This window comes from Eschrichtius robustus, chromosome 9, assembly GCF_028021215.1.
Source record: "Eschrichtius robustus isolate mEscRob2 chromosome 9, mEscRob2.pri, whole genome shotgun sequence".
Classification (NCBI taxonomy): Eukaryota; Metazoa; Chordata; class Mammalia; order Artiodactyla; family Eschrichtiidae; genus Eschrichtius; species Eschrichtius robustus.
In genome coordinates, this window is record NC_090832.1 from 51,383,591 (window position 1) to 51,398,086 (window position 14,496).

Here is a 14,496-nt window from a genome sequence, read left to right on the forward strand (position 1 = left end):
GGACGGACCAAAGAGAATGCCCACAAATAGGCCTGCAAGTATATGGAACCTCGTGTTCTACTGACTAGGCATTCAAAAGCAGTGAAAAAAGGATGGTGTATTCAATAACATGTGCTGGGAAAACTGTCCACGTGGGAAAAAAAAATTAAATTGGATCTCTACATGCCACCCTATACAAAAATAAACTCTTTATGATTTTATAGTGCTTCAAAATGGGACTAAGTACCCAGAATTAAGTACCCAGACAGGAAAGCACAGTGCTAAAAGATCAAAGCTGGACTCACATCCTCATATTGGGGTCAATTACCAATTCAGTCTTCAGGAAATTTTGTATTTCATTAAACAACTACAATATTATAGTTCAAGAAAGGCCCGGGTCTCTTGAGAAGGATCATTATGTAAAAACAATGGCAAAGAGCAGTGAGGGAAGAAATATAAATGCATAATTTAAAGACAGTTCTGAAATTTGGCCACATCTTGCTTTGAGGCAGCCTGGATTCAGGTGATCATTGCTTCTGGAGAAAAGTAAGTATAAACATGACTAGTGAATGTGTGAGCCAAAGTTCAGCCAAACAACTGAAATAAAATGACCTTCAATTACAAATTAAGTCAGATCAGTCTTTCTAAGCAATGGCCTCCTTTTTCAGTTAAAACCCATAAGCATTGTTTCCAAGCACACCAGAAGGTTTGCCATGTTTTGTGATATAGCCCTTTATCTCCAATAAGCTGAGAGGAAGTTTTGTTTGTTTGTTTGTTTGTTTTGTAAAAATACTAGGACAACTCACAACTTTAGTTACAGTAACTTAAAATCAATGAGTTTAGAGTCACAATAGAAATACATAAGAAATGAAGTCATTAGTTTAAATCATTTTTTAAAAACTCAGGCCACTAGATTAACCTTTTCTTTGAGGTGACATAAAAAGCAAAAACAGGATTCCTTGCCAGTCACACACACAAATATTAAAAATAACCCCCTAAATCTAAACATTAGCATTTTTGTAAGGCTACTTTGTTTTCCTAGTCTACCTACCTGAATATTCTGGCAACATTGGTGCAGACCTCCTTGTCACCTATGTACTGTCCCATCACTGTGCAGAGCTGGGGAAGGGCACTGATGCTTAGCAACTTACTTCTTGCTAGTGGTGAGTCAACCAAGTTTCTCAGCGTAGCAGTCATCTATGAAAAAAAGCACATTAGTGTCATTTTTTAAAATTAGAAAATACAGCAACACTGATCGGCACAGCATAATTCATACCATAAGTTTCGTTACATCAGTAGCTAAACCGAGGCCCTGTTATGCATCTCCCATCAGAGAACATGGGCCTATATGCACAAGTAGCACAAAATGAAAACCAAGAAATGAATACAAAGAAAGCCCACTTTGGTTCAAAAGTAATGAATGAAATATTCGTGTTAAGAAGCAATTAGTATACCAAAACCCCAGGGTTAAGCAAATCGTCATCTGGGTTTAGTAGAAGTCATAAGATCATCAATTGACCCTGTGACATGACACATGAGTTCCACAGAACAGAAATTCCTTGTTCCATATTCTTATAAATACCATCAAATAACAATGCTGTAGCCAAAGAATATTTAAGACTGTTAGGCTCATTCTCTTCCAAGTGGCAAGAACTGATGTCTTGCAAATTTGTCTTATTTTGTAAAAAATGTTCAGAAAAGCTATGTACTTTAACCCTTGTCTGAAAGTGGAGAACAATTTAATAAATCCATAAAATGAAAGTTGCTGTTATCTAATAATTTTAAATATGCAGGGTGATCTTTCCTCGTGAGATAGTACAGGTAGGCTACTGGTTAAGAGAGTCAGCTTGGGAGTTGAAGGGTCTGGTCAAATCCCAGCCCTACCACTCACCAGTTTAGGTTAGTTAACCTCCCAGAGCACATTTTTCTCAACAGTAAAGTGGGGATGGTGATAACTGCCCTGGAGTTATTAGGATTCAATGAGATGAGATGCATGAGTGGCATTGCCACTGCTGATTAACTAACAGGAGCTCAAAAATCATGGGTCCCATCCCCGCCTTTGCTGTGGGTCTTCACACCCAAAATGCAGAAGAAGGGAGATCGCTGGCCGTAGAGTCAAAGGATGAAGATTCAAGTCCAAAATCTCTTCCTAAATAAGTGACTGAGGCACTCACTCATTCCTCAGCTTCCCCATTTCCTCATCTGTGAAAAGGGGGTTACAACCCCTGCTCACCAGCCAGGGTTGTGTGTATCAGATGGAAAAAATGTAACACTGTTTTTGTACACTGTAGAGCATTATGTAAATATAAAGCCATAATTAATAAACTTTGAAAACAATTATTAAGATGACATGCACCTTTGATTAGCTTTCCTTTGTAACAACCGCAACAAAAAGATTTTGTTAAAATATAACCCACTACCTTCTAAAGCAGAGAAAATAAAATTAATACTTCAAATAAATGTGTGCAAGTCTTTTGTAGTCAATTCAATTATGTAGCAATTTAGTAAATTCTTCCCTGAAAGATTCAGTATCCAAAACACTGGAGGGGAAACAAACTACTCTAGCATTCCACTTGACCAGGGATCTACAACGCAGTCTCTTAAGCTACGGAAGGCTAACAAACCATTCTAGGCATTTCAAGCCATCACTGCCATAAAATGGAAAATTCTCATCATCGGACCCTGGCTCTACCTGTTCTCCTTCTTCAGAGACAGCCCAGGCACTGGAGCACTGCTGGTTTATGTCAATCCAAAGGGTGACTCAGAAGCTTCCCCACTCCGACATCAAAGAGCACAGATGCCCATGTGAATCCTGGCCTGAACCAGACAGACAGAGACCATGGCAGATCATGGAACACTCATTCCACCCACGGTGCACACAAACGCCTCCCCTTCTCTGGCCCCCAAGGCTTCACAGATTGGGCACCTCAACCTGTTGTCATCTTCTGGCTCCCCAACTCAACCTCTGGCAGGGGGCGCTGTCAGCAGGAGGGACCAGACTTTTCCTAGGAGCTTTTATTTTCTTGTTTCAACCTCAGTTTTGTTTTGCTTTTTTTCCTCCCTTTCAACCCTTTTTCTCACCTCATTAGAAAAAGTTAAGACAGCTCATGGTTCTTTCGCCCCGAATACATAACTTTTATAAATGGCCCAAATCAAGAGTGGAAGCACACATTTATATGTGACACATCACCTGATTTTAAATCCCTATCTATTTACTGCCTGTATCAATCACATTGTATGGAGTACAGGGAGTTGAGGGAGTTGAATGTTTCCAAATTTGTCCGTTGTGATGCTAGTAGATAATATACATGAAACATATACCATGCACTTGAGAAATACATAGTGATGCCTCAATATATGACACTACCATCAACACGGTGTCTCAAGTCCCAAACCTTCAGACACATTCCAGAATCTTGCCTTTCTGCTTTCTGTCACCCTAAGCCCTACTGGCTTTTTGTCTATTGCTCCTAGAATATGACTCCATTTCCTGACCTTGGTCTACAAGGCCTGGTATGGTCTGACTCTTGCCAACCCCTCAAACTTCACCTCATACCACACCCCCCCCCACAAACTACTTTACGTTAGGTTATTTAATATTATGTTTTATTGTCTATTTCTCTATACTAGAAGCTTCAGTGAGGGTATACACTTTGTCTTTTCACCATTGTGCCCCCCAGGCCCAAATCTAGTGCCTGGCACACAGTGGGTCCTCAATAAACATTTGTTGATGGAATGGACGAATGGATTAATACCTACAAAGGAAACACTGGTATAAATAGAAAGGTTGGGATTCAGAAAACCATGGATGAATCAGACAATATCTCAGGTAGATGGATTTAAAAGGAGCGGAGGAATAAAAAAATAATCGATGAAAGAAAAATGGACTTCCTGGAGGGGGCCGAGTGTATTCCCTATTCATCTCATTCACGACAGCAGCTCCCTCCTAGGCTCCTAACTCCTTTCCCTCCTTCCCTTTCAACAGCTGATTGATCGCCTGTTCTACCTCTTCTTCCCATCTTCAAGGTTGCTGGTTCTGTTTAAGCCCACGTCATCTCTCTCCCAAACTCTACACTCCCTGCATGGGCTCCTTCCACACTCTCTCCACTGCTGGGCTCATCTCCCCACAGCATCTCCCTGCTGCCAGAGGAAGCATCTTGAAACCCAACCTTCCCTGTTCAAAGACTTCCTCTGACTTCCGGTGGCCTAGTGGGCAAAATCCATATCCTAAAGGCTATTCACTCTCTAAAGCACGGTTCACCCCCTGCAAGATCATCTCCTTCACCTCCCCCTTCCTCCCTCTCCATCTTTCAGACTCTGCACCACACACAACTCCTCATCCTTTCACAATTCCAAGCCTTTGAATGGACCACTGCCTCTGCCCAGAATGTCCCCCTCCATCACACTCTGCCGCCCCTTCTCCAACCTGCTCACCTCCTGCTCGGGTTTATGGACCCAGCTCAGGCTCACTTCTCCTCTGTGAAGACTTTTCAGCAGTTGATTGCTTCTCTTCCAGGTGAACAGACCTTTCTGTTTCACACCCATCACAGACTCCTAACCACTAGTTTCAGGCACCTTCTCTCCCACTGTGAGCTCCTCCACAGTCCAGTTTCTTAGTCCTTTTCCTACCCAGAGGACAATAAATATGCCCATAAAAAGCTTACTGGATGATACACAGCAGGAGAAGGGAAGGAAGAGGGGATGAGGAGGGGAAAGAAGGAAAGGAGGAGGAGGAAGGAAATGAAGGGACAAGGGAGACGGGAGACAGAAAAGGAGGCTTTTCCCCTTTAAGAAGCCTCTGACAAGAAAGTGCCGGCATTAGCAGACGCCTGGTGGTAAACTAGAGCTTAAATCCCCGGGGGGGGGGGGGGGGGGGGGGGGGGGAGGGTCAGAAGGAGGTCGCCAGGCAGATGCGGCCGTGAAGGCCCCCCATTTGAAAGGCTGGCTGTGAGCCAACGATCTCACTGTGGGAGGGGCTGGGGCTGAACACTGTGCACAGACAAGTGGCTTTTTCTGGGAAAAATATAAAGAGATCAGTGGGAGGAGAGTCTAGCTAAATACTGTGGTAACAGTAAAGGCAAATTCCAAGTCAACCCACTTAACTCTCAGCCTTGCTCCAACTTTTTAACAGAGATATATTTGCAGAAATTGTTAATGAGCTGTGTGCTCTGCCGCTGAGACTTTGTTTTCCACCCCGCGGGAAAGCCCACCCACTGGGCCTGCCCCCAAAGCAGGAGTTCACCGAAGTCCGAGATTCATGCTGGGAGACATGTATCTGTTCCTTTCTTAACTTTCTATGCTTGTCTATATTGTTCCTAATTCCACTGAGTTATGTACTCTTCTATTTTACTGCATATAATCTTTTAAGCCATCTCAAATACTTTATGACAAAAAAAGAAAAAGAAGTAGAAGTCAGATGCATACACAGATGCTTGTTTAGCTTCTAAAGGACTTTACTGGAACAATTCCCAACCTCTTAACTGTCATCTCACCAAGAAATAGCAAACTGAAAAACTGGAGTTTCCATTCTTCTTTTTCCCATCACTTAATGTGCAACCCCTTGGGACAGATATACTGAGTCAGAAGGCAACCAGTGGGAAGAAGAAAAAGGAGAAGAATGTGGAACTGGTAATCCACAAAAAGGATTGATAAAAATTTAAGTGTCCTTGCTTATTAGCAGCTGTTAGATGATGTCTGGGACAAAAGGGGACCTAAATGTTTGGTATATATCAGGAAAGAAACATGCCGGTGTGATTCTGGTTGCTAATCTACTGCTGGAAAATGACTGAGCCACACACACACTCTGCAGCTTTGTGGTGCCCACTTTTCCTGCGGCAGCTTTTTGTCTCTGGGTTTCCCCAAACTCCTTGATCGTAAGATTGGGCCCCAACCTCAATCAGCATCTCCAGGTAAAACACCTGGTGAGTTTGGCAAAGCTGTCCTATCTCACACTGAATTAGTTGGGCCTCAAAGTCTTCACCATGCAGTCAACATTGGGAGACCCATTTTAAAGGGAAAAATTCTATCAAGAAGTGATTATTTTATAATGGCTCAAAAAGCATTTTAGTAAAGCAAAATTAGAATTCAAAAGATTTAGCATTTTAAAAAATCAATTTAGGTACTTCATTATCGATTTTAAATTATGTTTCCAATTATTAATTATTTGAAAAGCCCAAGCAAACACATGAAATATTTGCCTTAAAATATGAGGCCCTCCTGATTTCGATTAATGAACTTAAGAATGACAGTGCAGGCCCAGCAGCTGTGGCCTCATCCCCAGCATTCTCTACTGCACGGGGGTGGGCGCACGGTGGGGAGGGCTCCTTGGTCCACCTGAGCCTCCATATACTGCTCATTTCTCGAGTGGATGACTTCTCTACTCCCTTTGCACCCTCCCTCCATCAGAGTCCTCAGTCCCCAGGGAACTCACCAGATTCTTCTGCCCTAGGAGGCATTCAGCCATCAGAGCTGGCCCAGATCAGAGGGGCTTGCAGCTCACAGCCCACCACAGAATTCCTGTTTAGGTGCATCAGAAATTGAACAGGCTCTGTGGGTAGCCCGGGAACTTCGCCGTCAATCATGGTATTATTCCTTGGAGAAATATTTTCCCAATTTCAAAAAACCGGCTTTCAAAGAAAGCTTTGGAACATAATGCAATTGAAAATTGCACTAACAGTCTGAAAGTTATTATGCTTCCTCTACCAAAATTAGCATCAAGAGTCATTTTATTTTTATACATTGAATGCTATTATGAAAAAAATATGAGCAGCTACTTTATTTTTTATAAAGCTATCTTGTGAGCTTGATCTCATTTGCTCCCTGAATGTTGTAGACAGGAAAGGTATCCTGAGTTCCAATTTTCAGATGAGGAAACTGAAGCTCAGAAAGTCTACCAGCTCCAGGTAGGTGGGCATCTGGGGCTCTAACGACTCCTCATCTGTTGTCTCCCCTGCTCCATTTGACTGTCTCCTAAAAGCATTCATTTAATTGCTCAATCATCTGGAATATCCATAACCAAAATCCCTAGAGCTTTATCTCAACTTAACTGCCAACTGCAAAATGGTTCACTTCCCGCTGATGATGTGAAAGAATAAACACAGCCGCCAGAGACCACAAACAGTGTCAAATGATTTAAGACCAAAGCCACACCATTTTCCAACCTCAGCAAAACCATCTCCCTCTATTAATGAAAGCATATTCATTTTCTGGATTTGTGCCCAATTGAGACCACATATATGCCAAAACCAGAGCCCATGTGGTAACCCAAGAAGTTTCATATTGTCTCATGTATGATTAGTACAGTTCTGCCTGAGAAAAAGGAAACCAATTGTAAGATGCCACTATATACATGAAACCACTAGTTCCAAAACTTCCTAAGCATCTCCTTGGCGTTAAGATACATGCATGTGAAAGTAATATTAATTCGCAATCCTCAGTAATGCTTGGTGCCTGGCTGTGGAGCCTATTTGGCACATTCCTACCATGAGTGTCCTACTGCTGCAGGAAATGGTTCTTCCCTCCTCAAGCTCCAGTGCGCTACTTTGAGACTCTTATTTAACATTTGCCTATGTTTATTATTGTTTCTCCATTTACTGCCACTATGTCAGTTACCTTGGTAAAATGAGTAGGTAGCTGATTCTTCCAGTTGTGGCTATTATATGTATCAATACAGCTGAAATTTGAATGTCACCTAAACTATATAGAATGCCAGAGCAGTAAAATAACGAAAATGAGTCTGAAAAAGATAATGGTTTAAGAACTACAGAGTAATAACACTGATTTTCAGAATTACATGTTAAAGTTAGTAACATTTCTTTATTGCCACAACTAATATGTCTAGGGAAGAGATGAGACTGAGCAGATATGACAGCAATTGAAAAGCAAATGGCTCTCCCCAGAAGCAGGTGGCATAGGAATACTTACTTCCCACACCTGATGTTCCTTCCTTGTGAGGTGACATTTCTTAGCATAATCTCCTGGTCACTCTCCACCCCTCACTTCCTGCTTGGTGAGCACAGGTGTTCTCCTCTGCTCCTCCTGGGGCAGGCGCAGCCTGTGACTGGGTGGGCAAATCTGATTCAGGGGTTCAGGATTAGAAAGCACACCGACCTCAGCTATAAACTACATCCTTCAACTTTCTTCCCCATCTGCCTTAGTCTCTCTCTTATTTCTAACTCAAAGCCCAAGGCATTACATGTTTGGGATCTCTGACTCACCCCAAATCTTCAGGTATGCCATCCGTGGAGAGTCAAAGTTGAACACGAGTTGCCTATAGGTAGCCCTTTCCCAGGAAAGGGAAGAGTAGGCTCTGACTGCCCACTCTCTCATGCCAGTTGGATGACTGAGTGGTCAGTTACACTACTGGGTATTCCTTTATAGGAAGGAAACCTCATAAGTAGAAATAGCTCCCCTTCCCACGAACAAATACATCATTAAAAAATGAGCAAGCCTAATAAGCAAACTGAAGACTGTGACAAAAAAAGAGATTCACCTAATCTCAAAAATAATATGCATATAAGTAAAATAGTTAATTGTATCGTACCCATATCAGTTTCCCCCTTTTAATAATGTCCTACAGTTACGTAAGATGTCATCATTGGGAGAAGCAGGGTGATTGGGTAAATAGGACCCCTCTACTATTTTTGCAACATCTTGTGAACCTATACTGAGTTCAAAATAAAAGATAAAAAGGAAAGCTACACACACAAAAAATACACAAAGATGAAATCCATCTTTAACTCTGTCATCTTAATTGTTGTGATTAATTTTTTCTTATCAGAAGTAACTGCTCTTTGAAGCTTCAAGTTTTGGTGATTCTGATCTCACTTCGTTTAATAAATTTCTGCTGAGTGCCATCTACGTGCCATGTCCTGTTATAGGTGCTTCAATAGATCATCTTGTTTACCTCTCCTGACTACCCTCTACCCCAGGCACGGCCAGTCACTGGGAGATGAGGAGGGCAAGGCTCACAGGATGTCAGAGCTGAACCACCAGCTCAGGCCTGTGCTCCCGTCCCTAGTCCATGAGGCAGCACTGAGCCCTGTCCCCGCCGGGCACAAAGCCAGAGGGACCATCAGGGCTCCGGAAGACGATGGTACCGCGTGCTGGGGACGCGGAATACACAATACAGGAGCGAACTCGCATCAGCCAAAGCGGGGAGTTTACTCTAGGGCTTAGAAATTAAAAAACAAAAACCCAACTATATCAAAACATAATCATTTAAGATTTAAAGAGAGTGTGGACAGACCCCCTGCAACAGGACACGACCCCACTTGCCCACTCAAATCACCCCCCAACACAGTAGCGGAATTCCTCTTCCCCTGTGTGCTCGCCGTAGCACTTGCCAAAGCTGACCAATCCTTGCTCTTAAAATCTCTACCCTCTTCCATACTGTCCTTTCTGAATTTTCTGGTCACTTCTCTTGTCTCTCCCTATTCCACAAATCTGGCCATTTTATGGCATCTGTCCTCAGCCCTCCTCTAGGCCCACTCTCTCTCTCTACTCTCCCCTTGAGTAGTATCATTGTCTTTCTCGACTTCAACGGTCAACTCCATGTAGATGACGCTAAGTCTGCTTTTTTGGCTTTACTTTCTCTGCTAAGCATGGGTTCTTCTCTCCAGTTTCCTACCAGACAGTCCCACTTGGCTGTTCTGCTGGCACCTTAAAGTTTTACACGAGGCCGAATTACATCATTTCCCTCCCTCCTCTCGCCAAATCAGTTCCCTTACATAACCCTCTAATTTCTGACAATAACATTATCATTTTCTGAGCTACCCAGGGTCAAATCTCTGTTTAATTCACTCTCCTTTCCCCCACACTCTAGAGCCAAAGTGGAGGAGAGGGACTGCCAAGGGGTGGGAGGACCGACCTTCCTGAGAAACTTCCACTTAGAAAAAGGAAGAATTGGACAGTGGAGCTGTACTGAGCAAGAAGGGTGAAAGATTAGGACTTGACCCTCTGGGTGGCAGGTTTAGAGGTCAGAGAAGAGAAACCAGGTGTAAGACAAAGGAAAGAAACCATGTTATCTGAGGGGTGCCAGACAGTTCTAACTTCAAAAATGTTAAATCTAAAGCAGGGAAAGAATACATTTCTCTAAGAATTGAACTCAAAATCAAGTGGGTCAGGCTGTAAAGAAGAAAAGGCTGGAAATACAAAGGAATCCATAAAAATAGGAACATTAGTTTAAATCAACCTGGGTTTAATCGTTACGTTATATACCTACAAATTACCTAACTGTAAATGTGAGTACCTTGAGATTTTCTTCAATTACAGTAAAGCAGCTTTGTACGTAGTGTCCTCAAGACACAAGAGGACAAATGAGACACCAGGGGAATTGGGGCTTGTTTGTGACTGTGACGCATACAAAGACTCTTCTCCAGTCCCCAGAAAGGCGGCACGATGGAAACCACAGCAGACTTTCGGATGGAGGTGACTCCAGGAATTTTCCTCAGTTCCTGTATTATCCCTTCCCAATTGCTGGCCCTTACAAGTCAGAAATGAACCCTAACACCTCCTGATAATCCGCCGAGATTAATATTGACAAACCCCTATTTCGTCTGTGTCACCTCCTTAGGTGATGCAATTTAATGCTGGAATCTAGGGGGCCTAGCCTTTTAGCTGGTCTGTATTTCTCTTTTTCCAGGTTTCAGGGAGCTCTCCCGAAAGCCTAACATTCTGGAATTTAGTGATCATGCACAGATTAACCTTCTTTACGCTAATGATTTTGCAGACAAACTCCTGTCTCCAGTTTTGCCAGACTGGGAATATTAATACTTCCACTTAGTGGAAAGCGGTGCTGGTCCCTCTGAGCATCAATGATCATCCTCTCAACCTTCTCAAAGTGCTATTAAGCATCCGACAGGTAGAACTGAACTCGTGGAAGTACCAGGGTTTTGTAAAAGAATAAGGCATCAGAATACTATTATCTGGACATGGGGATCATCAAAAAGAGGCCCCTACTGGCAGCTCTCCTGCCCTCCACTGCCTTACTAACCGCCCAAAGCACGCCTGGCACAGAGCAGCCACTGCACAGACACTTGTGAAATCAACATCTCTTGATGTCAGCAGTGCAGTGATAAACATACATGTATGTGTACACAAACACATATATGTAAGAAAGAATGTAAAGGAAACTTTCAAAAATCTCAACACTTCAGTATTTTTTCCTCTAAGCATCACTGGCCCCTATGCTGTGGAGGAGCTTTTTTTTCTTTTGTGCCCATTCTTTGATCTCGATCCTTTAGCTCCATTATAATCAGTCTAAAATCTAATAACTGCAGCAACACCTCTTAATTGGGGCTGCTGTGTGTGAGATCTTAACCCTCCAATCCGTCCGTACCACTGACACACTCTCCTCCTGTCACATTTCAGCTTTTCGGCCTTTATCAGTTTAATACCTTGCGCATGCCCACCTGTCTGCCACTCTGATCTCGTCTCCTCCTCCCCTTGCACTGACCTCCAGCTGCTCTGTGTTACTCCAAGTCTGCACTCTGCAGCCTGGTATTCGAGGCCCATGACCGTAGCCTCTGAATCTCACCTCCCACACCTCCCCCACGGAACTCTCTGCTCTGGACAGACCTACCTTTTCAGCAGCCCGCAAACACACCGTATCCCTTTTCCTCGGTGACAGTTTCCCAAATCCTACACAACCTGCAGGACCCAGCTTCAGACGCCTTCTACTCATTCAGTGGCCTCCAACAGGGCTGCTTTAGGGAGACAGGACGACTATAGTACTGGGCCGGATGGTAGAATGCACAAAGTTTTACAGCAGTGAAAGTCATAAAGGAGAGGAAGTCCTGCCTTTATCTTTTTGCCTTGCCGTGTTCTCTCTGGCTTACAGACATTATTCTATTAGTACAGCCGCAAGTCATTTATTTATTTTTTCAATTGAACAAAGTTGCTTTTAAAAAATGCCTTGAGTTAGAGTTACCGGTTCTCAAGGTTGGTGTAATTGAACAATTCTGCCCATGGCCAGATCTGTTTGGGTGAATGTGCACATGAGCGAGCTGGTAAAAAGCCAGTCAGTGCGACACATTCGCAAGAGTAGAGATTTTCATCTGTTCTTATAGTGAAGTCAAGTTGCTTACATTTTTATCATTCGGATGATACAAAACAGTTTTTCTTTGTTTTAATTAAACACAAGGGAATGTCCAGTTCAGGGGATTCTGCAAATGAAATAGCCTAAAACAGTATCTCCCTTCCCCCAAATGTGTAAACATACACACACATAGTGACAGTGTACAGTTGACACAAATGGCTCCTGGTGACCACAGCAGGAGCACATTCTCAGGTGGAGGCAATAATGGGCCCCTTTCTCCTGCTGGACGGGGATGTGGGCTGCTGACTGCGCTCCTGAGAGAGGCCTCGGGCTGTGTAAGCCCCGCCCCCGCCAGATCCCAGGCAGGTTCAGAGGAAGGCTTTGGAGATGATGACAGTGCCCGGTGAGTGGTGGTGGGCAGCGAGGAGGGAGTTACTACAGTGCCCTTTCCCCCACACCCTAGAGGGACGCAAGGACGTCGGGACAAGAAAGGGGCATCTGACCCACTGAGTCAGTTTGCGTTTGAGGAGGCCAAAGCAAGGGAAGAGGGAAAGGAGAGGAGCGCAGGGAGAAGTGCACTGTACTTACTGGCATACCAGAGGTTCTAGCTCTGGATTTGATGTATTTTTGGTCACAATAATACTCAATTCTCCTTTATACCAACTAATTTAATTATATATTTTTATTCTATACAAATACATTTATATATTTGTTTATATTTTTAAATTTATAAATTATGTATAAATATATAAATGCATATACATATATCCAGTCAGCACTCCTATCTGTAGGTTCTGCATCTGCAGATTCAACTAACCATGGACGGTGTACTGTATCCATGGATACAGAGGACCGAGTATGGGACCTGAGCATCTGTGGACTTTAGTATCTGGGGCAGGTCCCCCATGGATGCTGAGGGACAACTATATATATATGAAAGAGCTTTTTAAAACAAGACAAGAATTCCAAAAGCTTTTACGTAAAAATTAAAAGCAGAGTATCTCAATGGAAGAATGGTTGAGAATTTGAGGTACATCTTCATCACAGAATATTATGCTGCCAATAAAAAGAATAAGTCTATAGAGTTTTTTACTATGTATTGTTAAATGAGAAAAGAGAAGTGCACAGAATATTCCATTTTTGAAAACCTATGAGTGGGGTTTCCCTGGTGGCACAGTGGTTAAGAATCTGCCTGCCAATGCAGGTGACATGGGTTTGAGCCCTGGTCCGGGAAGATCCCACATGCTGCGGAGCAACTAAGCCCGTGCGCCACAACTACTGAAGCCTGCGTACCTAGACCACGTGATCCACAACAAGAGAAACCACCTCAATGAGAAGCCCGCACACCACAGCGAAGAGTAGCCCCCGCTCACCACAACTAGAGAAAGCCCGCACACAGCAATGAAGACCCAACACAGCCAAAAATAAATAAATAAAAATAAATGTATTAAAAAAAAAAAAAAAAAAGAAAATCTATGAGTGTATTAAAAGGTGCTGAGCACATCTGTGTGAACAATATTGGCTAACAGGGAGAACCAGGAGGAGAAACAAGGAGGAAAAGAGGGTGATGGAAAACAAGCAAAAACAACTATTAGAAAGAGGAAGTTCATGATAAAAAGCAAGAATTATACAAAATTATACATATGTAAGTATATATAATATATATGCATGTAAAATGCATGGAAGAATGGTTACTAAAATGTTGGAGGTGGATTATCTAAGGGTGAAAATAATTCAGGTGATTTTTACACTCTTCCTCATACTATTTTTTTTTTTTTTGCATTTTAACAAGAAACATAATAATTATATAACCCAAATAACTATTTGCATTGAGGGAAAATTTTGAATAACTCCATAACACTGTCAGCATGAAAATAGTGTTTCTTAAGTCTCCCTAGCCAAAAGATGGCACATCCAGTAGAATTCTGAATCACTCATAACTAAAGGAGGTTTTCAGAGTCTTTTTCGAAATGCAGACAGACCACAAAGTCCAAAATTAATAATTATCATATACACTTTAAGCATCTTTAAGGCAGGGCCTAAATCTAATTTTTAACACACTTTCCCCAAGGCTTCGAGCATGCAGTCCTTGATCAAGCCCCATTAAATGACAAGCACATTTCAAATCTCATCAATTATTACACCAAAGATGCTATTATCTGATATACAAATGCTATTAAAGAGTAAAATCTCTTCTAAAGTAGAATACGAGAACTGAAGCAGCTCCAATGAAAATAATTCAACTATGAAATGTAATCTGCCACAAAAGAAGTAATGAAACTCTAACACATATTTTCTTCCTGCCCTGGTCATACTAAATGTATCTGGTTTTGCTACCACTGTCTACACACGCCCTCAACAACTGTCCCCTCAGTGTCATTAAATTCTGTTTTCTTTATTGTAGATACAATATTTATGATATACGCTACCAAAAATCATGAACAATCTCCAGGCTAGACCTGTCTTAAACTCTGAAAGTT

General features: G+C 42.5%; 1 protein-coding gene across 1 annotated transcript in view; it reads right to left on the bottom strand.

Annotated features, from left to right (window-relative positions):
* ARMC2 (armadillo repeat containing 2) overlaps nucleotides 1-14,496 on the bottom strand; it is a 104,480-nt gene that overhangs the window by 38,458 nt on the left and 51,526 nt on the right. The window contains exon 11 of the mRNA XM_068551324.1: nucleotides 1,031-1,176. Coding sequence (XP_068407425.1) covers nucleotides 1,031-1,176 — 146 coding nt within the window. The remainder of the gene's footprint in view (nucleotides 1-1,030; nucleotides 1,177-14,496) is intronic.